Below are 19,592 nucleotides of genomic sequence, written 5' to 3'. Positions count from 1 at the left end.
TGTGAATGGGTGGATGACTGGATATGTAAAGCGCTTTGGGGTCCTTAGGGACTAGTGAAAGCGCTATATAAATACAGGCCATTTACCATTTACCATATGCAGTGTGTGTATTGAGGTTTCTCACACGACATCACACGAGTTCATCCAATCTGCCATGTTGGATGCGATATGATGCATCAACGGGTTGTTAAGAGAAAATATGTATTCCCTGATGGTTTTGCTAGCAGATTGCCATGTTAGTCTTTAGTTTTTCATGTTTATCTGCAAATGATGCCAACTTTCAAGACAAGTGATAGTAAAATTTGCAAAAAGTGACAGAAACTAGAAATGGAGAATATTTAGCTTTAGAGTAAAAGCTGTGGCTTTTTGATGTTGGTTGCAGTGCTGAAGCACAACTTTTACTTTGAAGGCAAAACTTTTGCCTCCTAAACCTCCAATTTTTTTAGTTCGCTTTTCACGCTTTGGTTTCACTAGTACTCGGAGACTACCTGAGAGACAAGTTAACATTAAATTGTTTGTGGTCACATGTATGCAAAACCACTTTTTTTATATTTACATATAGTAGATGTTTCTTCCTTAAGGTCATTTCACTGGGTGATGCCTGCAGTACAGGGCCTTGAACTCAATTCCCTTTAGCCTCCAAGGGAACTCTCTTCCAGCTTTCATCAAGGACCTAATGTCTTTGACAAAGCAATAATACATTTTCAACACTTCCTGGAAGACTCATTAGACTCAAATATCTTCTTGTGGTGACCCATGGTAACCTGGTTTCCTTTAGCTAGACCACTTGGAATAAATAAAGGTTTTGTTCAAAGCTCTAACAAGAAAAAAAAACAATAGATGAAAAATAAAATTTTCCAGATGGACCGTTAAAATAACCTCCAAGCGTGCTGGCCCAGAAAGGTTACCTTTGTCCTCGATAATGAGTCCAAGATGGTCAGTGTTGAAGCCAACATTTCCATACAGTCCATCACGATTAAATGCATACTGCATCTTTTCCTTTAGCACCAGGTTGTTAAAATGTATTGCTAGCCAGCATGGCTGATGGTGCATTGCCATATCTCTGCATCTAATTTGGCAAATAACACATCAGGTCTGTGAAGAATATGAGAGTTGGAGTTGTTAGGCGTATAGCTGACCTGAATCTGTTGCTAAATAAACGGCTTGCAAAATTCAAGAGGTTTATGTGTGTTTCTTGCTCGGTTTGCCCTTTTCTGTGTTTAATATGACTCATTATTGGTCTTCTGTTTGTATCTCCAGCGACCTTTAGAGAAGCCAGATGGCCTGGATGTGTCTGACCAGAGTAAGGAGCACCCCCAACACCTGTGCGAGAAGTGTAAAGTCCTTGGCTACTACTGCCGCCGTGTGCAATAAATATTCATCATTATTCAGTAGCAGAGAGGAGCCGCTCCATCCCAAACCCTGTTTTTTTTATCCGCCATTGAGACATTATACATCCTCCCTTCCCGGTCCACATCCAGATTTCCCTCAACACGACATGGCACCCTTTCTTCTTCACGTCTTCCTCCCAGTGTCTCAGAAACATCTAATGTGGACATTAGGTCTAATCCTCCCAAATCTCCTGATGCCTTCCTTTATTACCACATCAATTAATTCTGCTCCCTCTTCTCAGCCACTTGTGGAGCATAAACTTTAGTCATTTTCCTCCTCTTTCAGTGACAGTACATCCAAGAATACGTTTGAGGGTCAGCCTCTATCTCTTGAAGTGCTCTTCAACACAGCAAAAAAAAAAAAAGAGGCCAAAATGATTGACTTTTTATGCCTTATGTATCAGAACCACATGATTAATTTACTCAATACTCAATGTTTAACAACAAAAAAATTATTATATTGATGATTTAGCACCAGGGGTTATATTTCCTTGGCATCACTGACAGTATTTGTCTCAATAGATTACCTCACCTTGGGGTTTGTTGGCTTTGTGTTTACAGAGATCCGCTTTCCATTTCCCTGCCAAGTGAAGTGTGTGTAGATGTGACGAACATTTAACTGGGGCCTCTCATGATGGCATAATGTATTCGAGGCCTTTGATGTCTTGCCTTATTAGGGTCAGCAGCACATCTTATTAACTGTGAATTAACTGAGGGATAATGTGCCATGCATCCCTAGCTTACATTTGGCCTATTTATTTTCTTGTTGTCTCGTGTGCAATTTGAATTTTAACTGGGACATATAGAGACATTTTTGTATGTTTGTATATCGCATTATTGTGTAACTGCTTCCACTTGTCTTTAGAAACTACTGTAGGTTCAGTTGTATAAAACGCTCCTTGGGCTAGATTTAGTGCATTGCTAATAGATAACGCTTCATTTATCCTATTCCTATTTTTGTTGTTGTTCTTGTCATTCTTGCCTCTCATTTATTTGTTAGCGTTGGAAAAAATAGACACTAGATAGGCAGAAGCAGCTGTGGGGAAAAATGGTTTAGTAATTGTTGGCAGTCACATATTTTCATTGTTTCAAAACTATTGATAAAATGCTTGCCACAGCTTGTTTAGCATTGATAAACATGATTTTGGACCCTAAACTGTTCACATAAATCCTGAATAGATTTTAACCACAAGATAGCAAAATACAAAAGGAGCTGTTTGCTTGACAAAGATTCAGAGAGACTTTTTTTATCCAAGTTTTAGTGCCAGTTGATGTCTGGCAGCCTCAGTGGAGTCGGTGAAGCAAGATGGAAAACTTTCCAAGGGCTTGTACACTGAAGAAACGATGTCCAACAGCTAATTGCAGCGTAGAGTGCCTAAAGAGAGGTGAAGCTTTGGAGAACTTTGCTTTTCAGGTTTGTCGAGAGACAGAAGAGCTGGTTTGTGATATGTTGATGGTGAGAATTCATGGCTGTATTGAAATTTATGGTGATTTAAGTTTACATCCATTTTTATGGGGCCTAATATCAGAAACCATATCTTTAAAGTGGAACTATTATGTATTTTTTTCCTCATTTCTTGTTATACATATATACATCCAGGCATCCCCTAAAACAGAGAATTTTCCAGGTTAGCAAGCTAGTTTCCGCGTAAAGACGATATGCCATGTTCTGACTAAAGTATTTCTAAAACACAAGCACAACATTTGGCGTAAACAAAGATGCAAAACAACAAAGCAGTGACATTTGGAGTATCATAGAGTAGACATTTGGATTATTGAAGTTGGGCTAGCAGACAATGCTAAAAATATGCTACCTGGTGGCTAGCTTTAGAGCTAGCTATTAGCTTAAGCTAATATAAATACATTTGCTAACAAAAAATGTAAGAATTGAGTTAAATTGTTCATGCTGTTCAGCTGGGAGAGATAAAGCCATTACAGAGCAGAAAGAAGATGCTAAAAACGGATCAAATTTCAGCCAAAAGAGCATCTTAGATTAGCACAACCGCTACATTAATATGCGACAGTATGGTTTGGATTACTTGCTGTAAAAAAGTCCTGATCCTAAGTCTAAGGTCCACACTGAAATCTTGGTGTTCATCTTCAAATATTTGGTGTTCGGGGCAAAGTCTTAAAACACATTAAAAAGATGACAACCTCAACCAGTGCAGTAGGAGCTTGGACCAGGAAACAGGGCTGATCCTAAAGGAGCTATAATGCCTTTTTTAAGATTGTAGGGCTCCCCTGAAAAATATTTATTTTAAACCTAAGCATCCAAAAGTACTCCACTGTAGCCCACAAATAAAAACACTCATCTGGAAATGAGCATAATAGAGCCACTTTAAAGAAAAAGGAATACCCACTGTGGTTCCATATATCACTATGCAGATGTGAAGCACTAAAGAGGAAACTATTTTAGTTATCATTTATGGAAATCTGCTTTTCGAGGATCCTTGGTATAGGAATTGTGAACTGTTTTATATGTACTGTATTTCTAGCCTTACAAAAACTGGCTGACAATATTTTATACTATAACATACTGTATGTGCCTTAAAACGATTGTGTCAAGGCTAAGAGGCCATTTGAAATTTCAAAGATTTGTGGCAAGAGACTCAGAGGTGGAGCAGTATTATGTGCATGTGGTTAACTGTGATGCAGAGTAAGTTTGTTGTAGGTTCAAGATGTGACACAGGACAGAAAAACGATAAAGCTCCGCTATTAGCGGTTGAACTGGCATAGTGGGTGTTCGATTCATGTTGCAGGCACAGGCTGAAACAGCATTTCCAGCTGGCAAAAACAATCTTACTGTGGTCTGTTGTCATGGAATATCAACAGAGATGTTATTTCTTAGTCGATCCTCACAACAGAATGAAGTTGACACAAACTGTGGACCTCACTCATTGTTATTTTTATCTGTTATCGTTATGTTTTTTCAAGGAAACCGTGGGTTTTGTGAAAAAACATGCTAACAATGCATGTTTTTTCACAAAACCCACGGTTTTGCTTTAGTGGAAATGGATGATATTGGTGCATTACACTGTTGGGAAATTTAACTAAATTCCATTTGTTGATTTAAAAGGGCACTCCAGTGATTTACTATTCCAGCTTCACCAGTTGGGAGGCCTGCAGAAGACACTAAATAACAGTGCATGCAGCAGTGGATGAAATATCTTTACTTTCAGTTTGGCTCAAGCTCCAGAAATGCATCAGCTATTATGCAACTCAGTAGCCTTTTAAAGTAAGCTCCATAGACTGTATATAAACAATGGATTTCAAAAGCAGCGTCAGTGTTAAGACATCTTAAATTTACATTCTTTGTAATGGCCAATAGAGGATCGACTTCTGTGGTTGTAAATGGACTTGAAGTCCAAAAGCACTTTTTACCACAAACCTCATTCACCCAATCAAAGCACTTTTACTGTTACTGTAGGCTCTGTATAATACTTACGTTCACACTCACACTCCGATGAATGCATCGGGAGCAACTTGAGCTTCAGTACCTTGCCAAAGGATTCTTCGGCATGCAAATTAGAGGAGCCAGGGATCCATTTGGTAGATGACCTGCTCTACCTCCTAAACCACAACCAGAGAAAATGTCCAGCTCATTTTGAGTATTGAGATTTATTTGTATTTCCCAGCTGGTTGCTGGCAGTTGCTGGGATATTATTGCTAAAGTCTGAATTGTGGAGATCTACAGATCAGTCAGTGACCCCCTGGCAACCACCTCTTGCTAAGAATCCTGTATTCCCCAGCTGATTAGCAAAAACCTCCTCCAAAAAAATGGAGGCTTACCTTCAAAGTTGCACGTTTTCAAACATGTTAGCTCTCCCTGGCAACCACTAGGACTCTCTGGCCCCTACTGGTCGCCAAGGGGTCCCCACATTTTTCTTTGGCCGTCGCTGAGGAAAAATGTGTATTTTGCAACTGGTTGGTAAAAAACTTGTTGATATACCTTTGGTCACTAGCAGATGGTCAGTTACTCTTAGTTTGCATGGAATGAGCTGACTTGTCCACAAACACTGGCCAGCTAATCTCCGCAGGGAAGTGACACAAACTGGAAACAGAATGTTTTCCTTAAAAGTAGAAGTTGTGTCTTCTGCTTTTAGTTTGCAAGTGAATGTTCTCTGTTTCTAGTTTGCATCAGTGTTTGCAGAGAAGGAAGTCGCCGTCTTTCACGCAAACTACAACCAACTGCAGCAATCTGCTAGTGACCAACGCAATTGCGAGGTGGTTTCTGGTGCAGTGCCTTATTTGCAACCAGTTTTACTCAGCTACAGGAACCACTTGCCAACTAGGCAGGAAATATACATATTTCCCTCATATAACCATTGGTTGTATCGCGTCCAATATTGTGGAAAACTCTGAAATCACACGAGGAACCTCAAGAACCCCACAAAGTCATTCTTACTTCTCAATCACTGATTTCAAGTCTTATTTAATACAGTGTGATTTTTTTTTTTTTTAAATATGGCCCATCTTTCAAATTCACTTGATGAACAAGTTGGCCAAAATACTCAACTCGTAGATCAGGATCAAAGTCCAAAAACCTTGACATGTCCAAGTCCATCTTCTATATACAGTCTATGCTAGACTCCCCAGCCTACTAAATGCTGACAATAAAACTCCTCACTTTTTAACACAGGCTTTTTGATTTTCTCTCACGTGACAATGAGCCTCCACAGCCCCAAAAGATATTACAGTAGCTAAAGGACAAATCTGTGGAGTGTCCCTTTGAAGGAGTAACTGAAAGCCCCTCGTTGCATTTATAGTAAAGACCCAATTTTTATGAAAGATTCACCACTGTTGGGAACAACCCATTTTTCTTCTTATTAATGTCTGTTTTTGTTCTGTGTAATGGCACTAAGCTAACAGGTCTCCCGTAACCTTATTTTCTACATCAGACCATGTGGCTGTAGTGAAAGGAATACATACCAATTATGCCTTATGAACTAACCTCATAAACAAATAATATTATTAGTTATTGTGAATCACGTTAATGTTGATAAATCCTGTCAGAGAGTTCGATTCCGCCCAGAGACATGTTATGAGGAGGTCATTTAAAATGGCAACTCAAGAGCCAATGGAAGCAGCTGATACATTTTAAAAGAAAAAGAAAGAAAGCGAAATCTCTGCTTTCAGATGTAGTGTCTTGAATTACATATACTTGACTTTTCTAGTACCTTTTCAGTTCAAAATTGTTATTTTCTATGAATGAGATGTGTATTTTGGAACTCTTAATAGATGTTGAAAATTTTAAAGCAATCTGCAAAAAATCAAGAGTTATTTCCCTGACAAAGATCGACTGTTTTATGTATATATTTGATGGCCATCGTTTTCAATGATAGTAGCTCTTTTGAAGTGTTGAAGCAATATCAAAGCTTTTTCTCTTTCCGGCGTGAAGAAGGGCCTATTGCTGAGAAATAATCAAAGCTGGGAGTTGTTGTTTTTTTTCTTCTTCTTTATGTTTTACAATAATCTGAAGGGTTATCCTGCAGAAATATTTATGGAAAGACTTTTTACAACACTTTTTGTATAGAATATGCAACAAAGTTACACTAAGAAGGAAATATTGATGTCTACATAGAATATTATTAAAAAGAAAAAAAAGCTGGTACATAATTAATAACCTTTCTCAATTATAAGCCATTGTATTTTTTTTTCTGTGTTTTTGATTTATTGATGTTATCAGAGTTGAATAACCCATTATTCAGTTGCTATGTGACTAATTATGAGCTGCCATATGCATCCATACAGCCACGTGTATTCATTTTGTAAACGATATTATGAAAATATGTGTTAACATGCAGAAAAGTATGTTTTTATTAATTAGTGACGGATACTCACCACTGTATAAACGCATTAAACTGTGAGATGTAGTTTGGTTAAAGCAGCGATAACAAGAAACTATTATAAAATGTTATATTGGTAGTGTAGCGAGTGTATACTTCTGTCAAGGAAGCGTGTGTGACAAAGAACTATTTTAGAGTTTGCATGTGCATGTGTTTTGAATGAAATATCCCCTTTTTTGTGCAATGTATACCTATTTAAATACCTTACAGTAGTTTGCTAAAGTAAATATTGTTTTTAACATTATCAGCAACGTCTGATTGTTATTAGTCCTCATTTACCGCAAATGTAGCCTCTGCAGATAATACATATTTACTGAATGTAACGTGTTAACACTTAAGTGGTCGAGTCAGAGAGTCTCGTTTGTATTCTTTACTGTCTGTATCACTTGAGATGTTTGTCATGCAGTATTGCAATAATGTAATATTTGATTTGGACAGAACGCAGGCGTGCGGTCGGGAAAGACAATGATTATGGGAAAAGCAAGGACAGTCGTGGCCTCGAGAGTCGACCACAGGTCTGTTTTTCATGTCCATGAAAACGGCATTCCAAAATGTGCCTTATTTGTTAGTTGGGAAAACATTTTAGTGCTGTTCAGAGTTTGATGAATAAAAGTCACATTGAATTAAAGCCACCCGGGTTGCGCAGTTTTCATTTGTTTTCGGGTCCTGTGCCGAATTTATGTTAACTGGGAGGTGTTCGTTCTGGTGTCTGATTTCAGCCAAAAGCAACACGTTGTTTTTGTGAGCGCTCCTCTCGTTAGTGTTTTTGCCATCGCTCTTGAGTGCGAGGCTTACGCAACACTGAGCGTATAGATTACGATAACGGGGCTTTTAATGGATTATTCATGGTGGTTGTGTAACGCAGAAGAGCGAGAGACTTGGAAAACATTTTTTTTCCCACTTGCCATGAAAGTGCTGAGAGATAACAGACATGTAAACCGGCCAGGACGCACACCCCCTCCCCCATTTCCCAACACTTGTGGACAGGAAACCCCCCCCCCCCCCCCACAAAAAGATGCCCACTGACTCTGTGATAACGCAGACACTTAGAGAAGCAGCAGCATGCACCAGCTGTAAAGATGTCATTGTTTTGCATGTGTGGTAAAAAGAAATGGCACAGTCGTCTCCGGAGCCAAGTTTCCATACACATTATTGGACATGCATTCCAAATAACTAAAACTAAACCCGAGGGTGGGGACCCAAATTATATCAAGTTTGTTACAACATCTCCAGCTCAAACAGAGCGAGAGCCGAAAAATCTCTATGGCAACAATGTAATCTGAGAATTCAAACAAACGGAGGAAGGTCAGCACACATATGGTTTCATTTAGGGGCAAGAGCTGCCTTTTTCTTCTTCATTATTTACTTTTATAAAGTATTAGCTCGATAAGCAGCACCACCCAGTCTCTGGCTTTCAGACATGTCTCTCTCCCTCTTCAAGACGCCCTGCGTCTCAATAAAAAAGCAATTTCAGGTCCTGAAACGACTTCACCCTAAGAGGCTCTAGCTCACATGCCCATCGTGCATACATGTGATGCTTCAGCTGCAGTGTAGGTGGAATGTCACATGATGTCACATCCTGCTCTTGATGGACAGGAAGTCAGTCGGGCTGGAGCCCGTGTCTAAAAAAAGCACGCTGGATCGTTTCCGGGAAGCTTTAAAAGCAGCAAGATTTGTGGCACATCAGAGCAAATGTCTTGCAGTAAGACCAGAGCTGGTAAAGTCGAAAAATATCAGTCATTTATTTGGCAGTTATTGGAGAATGAGTCACCACACAATTGTTTTACATGCTTGCATACAATTTAGATCAGTTGAGTAAAGATTTTAGAGAGTAAAAAGGTCTGTCTGAGTGTTAGAAACCTCTGGCTTTGCTCAACCTCAAAACCAGAAGTTAAAAAGCACAGATTTGAGTAAAAGCTGATCACCTGCGACAGCCCCGCCTTCAGAGTGCACGAACACACGAGCCAGGACAGAGTAAATACTAGATTGCTGCACAATGACTCATCCAGCAGAAGTCTGTGAGTGCGCTCGGGCGTCATTTGATCTCCCCGCAGTCTGTGATGACAATTTTTTTGATCACACCGCCGTCGTGTAAACCAAAGGATTCCATCTTGGAGACCACATCCATCCCATCCTTCACCTGCCCGAACACCACGTGTTTACCATCAAGCCTGCCCAAAAAGAAAGACAAGAAAACGAAAAAGAAAAGATGAAAAAGTGGCTCCAGCAGCTTGTGATTGATGAGGCACGAACTGGAGTCTGAAATGACTGATTAAAAAGTTCTACGGGGTGTTTACCACTCGGTTTTCGTTGTGCAGATGAAGAACTGCGAGCCGTTGCTGTTCGGGCCTGAATTTGCCATTGAAAGCGTTCCTGCAGAAAACCATAGAAGAAGAAGAAGAAAAAGCAATCAATTGAACTAGATGATGTAAACAAGATCTTCATGTCCTTTTTACTCCTGATCCAAGGACATTTAGGCCTCATTACAGCAACGTCATGCAAGATTGTAAAAAAGAAAAGAAAAGAAAAGAAAAAAAAAAGGGCCACTTCTCTTGTGATCTGACGCACGCTGTGATTACGCAAAGCACTAAATAATGTGCACATGGATGATGTTTATTCAACAAACAGAGTTATTTTGATTAGTGCATGTTGACTCACTAAACTAGGTCATTCACATGAGGATTGCAAAATGTATATGCCCAGCAGTTTGAACGCTGCATGAGATTCTGCACTGCCATCTAGTGGAGAAAAAGTGGGATTAAAATGCAGAAGAACAGCTGGCACATAACACCTGGAAGTTCAGTTTTGGTGCAATTTTCACTTCTCCTAATGAAGTTCTCTAATCAGTAAGACCTTCCCCCACCTATATTGTTTCTTTGCACACAGCTCCATACTTCACTGCTAAAGATACTTTTATCACTGTGTTGATGTCCTTCTCACCTTAATTTCATCAAAACAGTTTAGACTTTTGTAAGAACTCAAACTTTTTCACTTTCCTGAACACTGTCCAGCAGCACGTTAGTGTTTTTAGTCAAATTACTTCTGTAAACTCTAGAGATCTTTAGGAGGGAAAATCCCAGCAGATCAGCAGTTTCTGAAATACTCGGACCAGCCCATCTGGCACGAACAACCATGCCACATTCAATCACCTTTCTTCCCCATTCTGATGCCTGGTTTGAACTTCAGCAGGCTACAAGCCTAAAATGCTTTGAGTTGCTGACATGTGATTGGCTGATTAGTTGTTTCAAATAAATCCTTCACATTTCATTTTTGTGTCTGAGGCCACCATAGGCCTACAGTTTTGCAATACTCCTTCCAAAGTCAGTGCGGGGTTTGATAACAGTATAAAACCACTTGGTGTTTAAGTCTTAAAACAGTGGTGAAAGGGTTTGTATTCACTGATCACAGAGTTGAAGTGACTGACTGATGTTGCATCTTTTGAATATGTGAAAAGGGTTTTTATTGTTTTAGTGTAACCCCTCAAAGCTGTGGAGCTGTACCTGGACCAGTGTGCTTTAACTTGAAGTTTTCATCTTTAAACGTTTTCCCATAAATAGATTTCCCTCCTGTACCGTTGTGGTTGGTAAAATCTCCTCCCTGCAAGAGAAAAAACAACAGCAGAAAACATGCCAAATGACACTGCACCTTCACTGTAAACTGTACCTGACACATGAACTCGGGGATGACCCTGTGAAACACAGATCCCTTGTATCCAAAGCCATGCTCCCCGGTGCACAGAGCCCTGAAGTTTTCTGTGGATCGAAAGGATTTTTTAAATGAATGACGATGAGCCCATCGTGGAAAGAACGTGGCTTCACCTACCTGCAGTCTTTGGCACCACATCTGCATTCAGCTGCAAGATAAAACAAATCACATGCACTTATCTGCACAGGTCTGGCTACTGACAGATATGAACGCTACAGGTCAGATCAAGGTCTCTGGAGGCGACTGTGATAATCGCAAGCTACCTCAATGATTATTCTCCCCAGAGGATCGCTGTCAGCGTCGATGTCCAAAAATACTACCGGGTTCTCGACGGGGCCGGAAGAAAACAGGCGCGCTGCAGTGATGCCCAGCGAGCTGTACCTCATACGATTTTTTATTTGAAGCATAGCTGCTTAGCTCACACGGTGAGGCGGACCTGCAAACCATGGCCCTTTCTCAATTCTCAAGTACGCGAGTTCTCGCGTTCTCTGCACGGGAGTACGTACTTGCCGAGAATGCGAGTACGGACCCGCGATTTGTTTTTTGTTTTTTTAATACGCTTTATTGACAAAGCACAAAATACAGATACAAATTAACAAAACACAATGTCAGGGGGTTTCGTATAAAAAAACTAAATACATACAGTCTAAAATGGTAAATGGCCTGTATTTGTATAGCGCTTTACGCAAAAAGTTCCCGTAAAGCGCTATACAAAGTCTAGTAAAGAATCACATAATATTGAACAGGGAACATAGGTCTCCACAGCTTTTACATTTTGAGAATGTTGTTTGGTTTTAACATATTTTGTTTTGTTTAAGAAGCACTGAAAGGATGGTTTCGATTTATGTATATGAAATTTAGCCAGTGATATCAGTAAATTAATCAAATAAAATACGTTTGCCCTGTGCATGGGGTACTTAAAGTATATTCGTGTATAAGCAGGACCAAAACGGACTCGAGATTTGTATAGCAACACCAGCGTACTTGATGATGTCACACGTCCGGAGTTTTTACTGCCTCTGTGATTAATATGTTATGAAGCTTAACTTTAATCTCAGCCAAATCGATGTACTCAGGAATAAATAAAACACTGAAGCAAACCAAACATTAAGATTGATAAGTTATCTAAGTGACTTATTATCATGTTTAACCTCTGTAGCGAAATCTCTCTATTAATAAAAATAGTGTACATGTACGCCTGAATAAAAACAAACAGGTGGGATGCTAGAACGCGTTTATTTTTATTTGAGCAGATACTCAAAAATTACAGCAGACAGCTGCTGGGGTTTGGAAGAGAACTGAACAAATACTTAAAATATAATCTGATCATTTTTGAAGCAGCCTTCAGAATCTCCACATATTAACATGCTGTTTTTGTTTCCGGTGAAAAACAAACTGATAATTTAATGTTGGATTTAATTCAGAGTCAGCTAATCACAGCCAAACCGATTTAATCGGGAACAAATAAAACACTGAAATAAACCAAACATTCAAATTTAATGAACACATGCGCCGACTGATGACGTATCACGAGTCAACGAGAACGCAAGTACGCACAAGTAATTCGAAAACGTGACGTCATTTCCGGGCTAAAACCGCAAAGGATTGTAGGTACAAGCGGCTAGCGCGCGTGGGCTATTACAAGACAACAGTCACACAGACAAACAGAGACACAAATGGCAAGAAGCTGTTGTGTTATTAACTGCCATAGCCGGTCGCATGACAGCCACGGGAAGCCGAAGGCTAAAGGAATCGGTTTTTATCGGATTCCTGCGTGGAATAAAAATTATGCAAGAGATGTTTCCGAAGTCACGAAGAGGCAACGGATGGCCTGGATTGCAGCTATTGGAAGACCAAATATAACGTTCCAGAACACTCCACCTCACATGTTAGTCTGCTCCAAGCATTTCCTCAAAGGTGAGTGTGTGTGTGTGTTGTAGTTAAGTCATTTATCATAACATTATTGTTGATGTAGGTTACAGATAAGTCTTATATTGATTTGAATTAAATTCTTTGCGCTATGCTGCTTTGTTTACTGTGGCTTTGCGGGCTAATGTTTGTTGTATTTTGTAGGCAAACCAGCCTACAAAATGATGGAAAGCGATCCAGACTGGGCACCCTCTATCCATCTGGGTCATACTGAGTTGAAAGCTGCTACGACAGCAAAATGTGATGGGAGAGCAAGATCAAAGCAGCCACCACAAGTCTCGCATTCCTCTGGGCCAGAGACGGATAATCCAGGCGAAATCCACGCAGGTAAAATTATTATTTTCCATAAAAATCTTGTACTTTTCCCACTAGGGCTGCCACGATTAGTCGACTAGTCACTATTAGGTATAAATCGTTGATGACTGATTTAATAGTCGACGCCTGGTTTGAAGCTTTGTAAGATCACAACAGATGCAGGAATAAGTAGTAGGATTTAGGAGGGTTATAACGGACTGAAACAGAAGATGGCAGCACTGCATGTACAAGGATGCCAGCTACCGTTAAACCCCGAAGAAGAAGAAGTAGCTCTGTCCCAGAATTCATAGCGCAGCCCAGCTCAGTTTCCAACATTGGCGGCGGCTAGTTCAGAATCAGATCAGAATAGTGTTTATTGGCCAAGTATATGTGCAGACACATACAAGGAATTTGGTTCCGGTAGATGGTGGCTCTCAAGCACAGCAATGTAAATCACACAAACACACACGTGTCTATATATACATTACACATGCGTACACATACATACACAAAGCTGTGTAAACCAACTATAATTAAATTAAATTTCTGTATGTTTTAACTTTTATCTTCTATTTTTATCATTGTGTATATTTCCAGTTTTTATCTGTTGTACAGTGTCCTTGGGTGCTTTGAAAGGCGCTATTTAAATAAAATGTATTATTATTATTATTATTATAAATAACTAATCTAAACTTATATACATAAAATACAGAAATGAATGAGGTGGAATGAATACTACAGAATGTACATAAGGTGCAGTTGCAGTCTGGCAGTGGGAGCAGTGTGACAGGTCAACTGTTTAGAAGGGAGATGGCGAGGGGAAAGAAACTGTTCCTATGTCGGGTGGTCCTGGTCTGCAGGCTTCTGTACCGTCTGTCAGAGGGCAGCAGATCAAAAAGTCTGTGTCCAGGGTGTGAGGGGTCTGTGATGATTTTCCCTGCCCGTTTCCTGGTTCTTGAGAGGTACAGATCCTGGATGGAGGGCAGGGGGGTGCCAATGATCCTTTCTGCTGCCCGTTCAGTCCACTGCAGTCTGCTCCTGTCCTGTTTAGTGGCTACACCATACCATACTGATGGAGGAGCACAGGACAGACTCAATGACCGCAGTGTAGAACTGCAGAGTTGAGGGATGTCTCCTGAAGTCCACTGTCATCTCTACAGTTTTAAGAGTGTTCAGCTCCAGATTGTGCTCACTGCACCAGAGTACCAGCCGCTCAACTTCCTGCCGGTATGCAGACTCATCACCATTCTGAATGAGGCCAATGACGGTGGTGTCATCTGCAAACTTTAGGAGTTTAACAGCCGAGTTCTTGGAGGTGCAGTCATTAGTGTAGAGGGAGAACAGTAGTGGTGAGAGGACACATCCTTTAGGGGCACCAATACTGAGGGACCGAGTTTCAGAAGTGATCTCCTCCAGCCTCACTTGTTGCTTTCTATCTGTCAGGAAGCTGGTGATCCATTGACAGGTAGCTGGTGACACTCAGGGCGACAGGTCTGTAGTCATTCAGTCCTGTGATGGTGGGTTTCTTGGGAACGGGGATGATGGTGGAGCGTTTGAAGCAGGAGGGAACTTCACACAGCTCCAGGGATCTGTTGAAGATGCGAGTAAAGATTGGTGCCAGCTGTTCAGCACAGGTTTTGAGGCAGGAGGGTGAGACGCCGTCTGGTCCGGGGGTTTTCCTGGGCTTCTGTTTCTGAAATAGTCGGCTCACATCCTGAGTGTGTATTCTGAGTTTCAGGGAGGAGGAAAGGGGGGTGAGAGGTGTGGTGGAGGTCGTTGAGTCTGGATTGGAGAGAGTGGGGGTGGTCGTTGAGTCTGGATTGGTGAGGGTGAAGGGGGGAGAGGTGAAAGGTGTGTTGGGGGTCAATGTCTGAAGCAATGTCTCTGGGAGGAGAGGCTCACTAGAGCCCATGAGAACACCGGACTCTTGGCAAATTGTTTTCAAACCCACCGCCGTCTTTCGCTACTCAGGTTAGACATAAGTCACTTAGATAACTTAAAAATATTATTGTTTGTTTGATTTTTTTAGTATTTTATTTGTTCCTGAGTAAATCGGTTTGGCTGAGATTAAAGTTATAGTTTTTACACAGCTGAATAAACGTCAAGCAAACAACTGATTATCAGAAGTGTGAGATGCTCGAGAATATACTCCGGTGTCCCGTTATATTTTAGATAGCAAGGAGCAGACGGCTGAGTTTATTAAACTTCACCGAAACAATCTGCAAATTTTATTAAAATTTAATAAACTATCATCTTGTCTTTATTTTTAGTTAGCACATACCTTAAACACTTAAAGCTGTAAGCTAATGATAGTTATATAAGATCAGATGCATGCTGGTGCAATAAGCTGTACGTTTTATGTCCAATGGATGCATGATCTGACTAGTCGACTATCAAAATAATCGTTTGTGGCAGCCCTAATTCCCACTGTGTTTACCTGTGTTTAGCTCAACTGTTTTGCTCTTTGGCAACTGCGGATAGTTCAGTTCAAAGTTACAAGTCACTGTTTTTGCTGTCTATGTTTTACTTAGATTTTTCATCACAGTCATTTGTTTTAAAAGTATTTATTTTAAAACTGTATGGGTCAAAGGGCCAAGTTAAGTTTTAAATGCCAACGTAGAAATGTGGCTGTTTGATTTACAGAATTTGACTTCTAAACAAAGTAATCAAATCGTGTGGACAAGCGCAGTAAGTGACCCCGCATGAGAGGGAACAAATCTATTCATAGAAATTACGTTTTTATTATTATTATTATTATTATTAAATTTAAAATTTATTTAATTATTACGATAAAGTAGTAGGGCAAAAGGGAAAAAAACAGTATTCGTCATTTTTAGAATAAAGTCGAAATACTAATTTTATAATAAAAATGAAATAATATTTTGAGAAACAACATTACTTCATTCGTTTCAAGAACTATGAACCAGTAAGTACAGCTCCTTCATTCCTGTTTTAAATGCAGCAACAGTTCAATTTCCAGTGAACTTACATTTTGACATTTGTAATTGATTACAAATAAATAAACAAACATTTGTATGAACAGAGCCTTTGCACTTTGCGCTACGTCATATCAGCAAGCGGGAAGTACTGCTCGCTCACTTCCTGTTTGAGGAACCATGACCGCCAGGAGAGATAAATTTGTGCTTCAGAAGCAAGAAAAACAATATTGCGACCATTGTTGTCTGCCTAAGTGCACAGGGAAGTAGACACCGCAAGTAGACACCTTTCGCGCATGCGGGGTACCAATCGGGTTTCTGGTACGGATCAGGTCGCGGTGGGCCACGCTATGAATTCTGGGACACAGAAAGAATAATAAGACTAACAGCTTAACGGCAGCTGGCATTCTTGTACATGCAGTGCTGCCATCTTCTGTTTCAGTCCGTTATAACACTCTTAAATCCTACTACTTATTCCTGCGTCTTTTGTGATCTTACAAAGCTTCAAAGGACGCGTCGACTATTAAATGAGTCGTCGAGGATTTTGATGGTCGATGTAATCGTGACTAGTCGACTAATCGTGGCAGCCCTAACTGACAGTAGACACTGATGTGGCTTATTGAATCTTTTGGACTGTGTTCAGCATAATATTAATTGGAAGAGGTGTATTGTTGATGTGTCTGCTATTCTCAATGTATAATGAATTTTATAGTGGCTGTTTGTTAGCCATACTCTCTCTCTCCCACTATATAAAATATATAGTGTATTATCTAACTTATTTTGTGTTTGTTGTATTTTATTTGTATTTGTTGTATTCTTCTTCTGCTAGCTGCACAAATTTCCCCACCGTGGGATCAATAAAGTTTTATGTTTTATCTTATCTTAAATATTTATCTGGTTAAATTCAGTATGGTTCCGACAACAGTTTTCACAATAACATATATTAATGTACAATCCTTAATATGTTTTGTAGGTAACCCAGCATCAGGTGAGCAGCCTATGGAGTATAATTCTGCCTTGGATCATGACTATTTCTGTGACCCAGAACCTGCTTGCCTTGATGTGACAGTAGAGAAAAACATGAAGTTAAAAGAAGAAATGGCAACGTTAAGGAAAGAGATCCAGGAGCTCAAAATGCAGTCTGCTTTTGGATTACAAAGATTTGCCGGATCCGATGATGACATTCAGTTCTACACAGGGTAAACCTACAACACTTAGCTAGACATGTTACACAAAAATACCAGTTTGATTGTGAGAAATATTGTAAATGACCTGTAATTACTGTGTTTTTTTTACAATAGGTTTGCAAGTTACCGTCACTTCATGATGTTTTGGGGGCTGATTGAGCCCTCTGTCCACAAAGTGATTTACAGGTCAAGGTCCGAAGCTACTGAAAGAAGGAGTGAAGCCGTAAATGCATCACACACGGTTTGTATTTGTGCATTAAAGATTTTGAGAAAAAACAAACAGGAAATACATGTCAAACCTTTTTATTGTAAACTGGAATTATATAAAAGTATCATATGCACGTGGTACTGCTTACATTAACATCAGTCAGGCACAACTTTATGACCACCTGCCTGATTATTTTGTTGGTCCCCCTTTTTGCAACCAAAACAGCTCTAACATGTCGAGGCATGGACTCCAGTAGACCCCTAAAGATGTGCTGTAGTATCTGGCACAAGTCCGGTAAGTGGTGAGGTTGAGCCTCCATGGATCGGACTTGTTCCTTCAGCTCATCCCACAGATGCTCAATTGAATTGGGGAGTTTGTGCTCCATGTCAACACCTCAAACGTGTTCCTCAAACCATTACTGAACCTTTTTTGCTTTGTTGCAAAGCTAAAAGAGAAGAAAAGGGTGTATATGGTCTAAAATAATGCTTAGGTAGGTGGATCTGGTGCTTGGAGCTCCCTAGGGTAAGTGACACTTGCACCTGGCTGTGCTTGTGATATAAAAGAAAACGTGATTCATCAGATCAGACCACCTTCTTCCATTGGTGGTCCAGATCTGATGCTCACGTACCCATTGTTGCTGCTTTCGGCGGTGGACAAGGGTCGGCATGGGCACCCAGACTCGTCCGCAACTATTTAGCCCTAAGCCCAACAAACTGTACTGTGTATTCTGACACCTTTCTGTCAGGACCAGCATTAACTTTTTTTGGCAATTTGAGCTACAGTGGCTCATCTGTATGACTTTTTTTTTCTTTTTCAGAGGCAGTCATTGCAACCCATTGATGAGCTGTTCCTATTCCAAATGTGCCTGGCTGCTGGTCTTGAGGAGAGAGACTTGGCAGACCGGTTTGGCATTCACCCCTTGACTGTAAGCGGCATTATCTCTTCATGGACCAACTACTTGTACACTCTCTTGGGTTCTGTGTGTATCTGGATTGATGCTGAGGACATTAAAGCTCACCTCCCTGATGACTTCAAAGACTTTCCTGATACTCAGGTGATAGTTACTTGCACTGAGCTAAAATGCCAAACCGCATCCTCCACTCTCCCCCAACGTGAAATGTTCTCCCCGTCTCACTGCACAATGAAAGGTCTGATTGGGATGGCCCCCCATGGCGCAGTGACCTTTGTTTCTTCACTCTATCAGGGGTCAATAAGTGACGAAGAACTCTTTAGGAGATCAGGTTTGGCTGACCTTCTTACAGAAGACATGGCCATAGTGGTTGACGAAGGATTCCTCATGTCTCACTGTGTGGATTGGAAGGTGTACTGTCCAGCTTTTCTTAGCCAAAATAGCCAGATGCTAGCACACAGCGGCTTCCAGAGACAGGAAATTGAACGACTCAGCGCACATGTGGAGAGTGTAATCCGAAGGGTTAAGGAAAACAAACTGCTTGACTCGGTTATACCGCTATCGATTTCTGGAAGCATTAAGGAAATTTTTACTGTGGCTTGCTTGCTAATTAATTACCAAAATAAACCTCTCGTCAAGGCACGGGCTAAGTAACGCACATGAATATAGACTTCACTTGACCGCGCAGACAGAAAGTAACTGGGTAGGTAAATTGTGAACATAAGCAAGTTGTATATTTCTATAAATAAGGAATTTTTATTTCCTTGTTCTGAATGTTTTCTGAAATGTAGACAATGTCAACAGATGTAGAGTCACAGCAGCATGTTATGAACTGATGTCATGATGTATAAATTTCATGAATAAATCTGAGTCGTTCACAAAACAGTCACTGAATATAATTTTAAATGACTTTAAAATGCATTAATTTAAATAAAATGAATTAACACGAATTTACACTCAAATGTTTAATTGGATTTGGTCTTTAAAATCCTTTCATGTGTGCATCTTTTCTTTGTTTTTAAATTCAAGCTATATTCAGGTAGTCTTGAGCCACCTCATTTCTCTGCATTTTTTGTCCAAGATGCAAGATTCTTTTTTTTAAAGGGCAGTAGTTCTTTAGACTTTCTGAAGGTCTTTCGAAGTTTTTCTTTGGATGATTTTTCACTCATTTTCAGGCCTTATTTCT

At 40.1% G+C, this 19,592-nt stretch overlaps 3 protein-coding genes across 4 annotated transcripts in view; 2 read left to right on the top strand and 1 right to left on the bottom strand.

Moving 5' to 3' along the window:
• Positions 1-1,758, top strand: part of zcchc24 (zinc finger, CCHC domain containing 24) — a 34,076-nt gene extending 32,318 nt beyond the window's left edge. The window contains exon 4 of the mRNA XM_026190258.2: positions 1,261-1,758. Within this exon, the coding sequence (XP_026046043.1) occupies positions 1,261-1,374 (114 nt within the window). The 3' untranslated portion in view covers positions 1,375-1,758. The remainder of the gene's footprint in view (positions 1-1,260) is intronic.
• A 7,197-nt stretch (positions 1,759-8,955) lies between these two features.
• On the bottom strand, positions 8,956-11,446 carry ppifa (peptidylprolyl isomerase Fa). 2 transcript variants are annotated; one of them, XM_026190871.2, is made up of 6 exons: positions 11,206-11,446; positions 11,060-11,090; positions 10,901-10,989; positions 10,738-10,834; positions 9,535-9,610; positions 8,956-9,408 (listed from the first exon to the last, which is right to left on the bottom strand). In XM_026190871.2, exons 1-6 carry the CDS (start codon positions 11,347-11,349, stop codon positions 9,273-9,275), a joined length of 573 nt encoding a protein of 190 aa, XP_026046656.2. In that variant the 5' UTR covers positions 11,350-11,446; the 3' UTR covers positions 8,956-9,272. The 2 variants fall into 2 exon arrangements, with proteins under 2 accessions (XP_026046656.2, XP_026046655.2); XM_026190870.2 differs by having other exon boundaries at positions 10,738-10,989; positions 11,206-11,429.
• Positions 11,447-12,526: 1,080 nt separating this feature from the next.
• On the top strand, positions 12,527-19,289 carry LOC113035399 (uncharacterized). Its single transcript, XM_026190943.2, has 5 exons — positions 12,527-12,859; positions 13,016-13,198; positions 17,075-17,300; positions 17,403-17,529; positions 18,314-19,289. The coding sequence occupies exons 1-5, from the start codon at positions 12,619-12,621 to the stop codon at positions 19,058-19,060; spliced, it is 1,524 nt and encodes a 507-aa protein (XP_026046728.2). The 5' UTR covers positions 12,527-12,618; the 3' UTR covers positions 19,061-19,289.
• Positions 19,290-19,592: the final 303 nt, after the last annotated feature.

Source organism: Astatotilapia calliptera, chromosome 13, assembly GCF_964374335.1.
Source record: "Astatotilapia calliptera chromosome 13, fAstCal68.1, whole genome shotgun sequence".
NCBI classification, from domain to species: domain Eukaryota; kingdom Metazoa; phylum Chordata; class Actinopteri; order Cichliformes; family Cichlidae; genus Astatotilapia; species Astatotilapia calliptera.
The sequence above is the reverse complement of the archived record's forward strand: the minus strand, read 5'-3'. Positions and strand labels throughout refer to the sequence as shown.

Bases quoted from the DNA above. Each gene is read 5' to 3' on its own strand.
- LOC113035399 (XM_026190943.2), top strand. From the start codon at position 12,619: ATGGCAAGAAGCTGTTGTGTTATTAACTGCCATAGCCGGTCGCATGAC. The intron at 13,199-17,074 runs GTAAAATTATTA...TATGTTTTGTAG, and splicing joins TCCAGGCGAAATCCACGCAG to GTAACCCAGCATCAGGTGAG. The intron at 17,301-17,402 runs GTAAACCTACAA...TTTTTACAATAG, and splicing joins GACATTCAGTTCTACACAGG to GTTTGCAAGTTACCGTCACT.
- ppifa (XM_026190870.2), bottom strand. From the start codon at position 11,349: ATGCTTCAAATAAAAAATCGTATGAGGTACAGCTCGCTGGGCATCACT. The intron at 10,990-11,059 runs GTAGGTGAAGCC...TTCGATCCACAG, and splicing joins TGTGGTGCCAAAGACTGCAG to AAAACTTCAGGGCTCTGTGC. The intron at 9,409-9,534 runs GTAAACACCCCG...CTTTTTGGGCAG, and splicing joins TGCACAACGAAAACCGAGTG to GCTTGATGGTAAACACGTGG.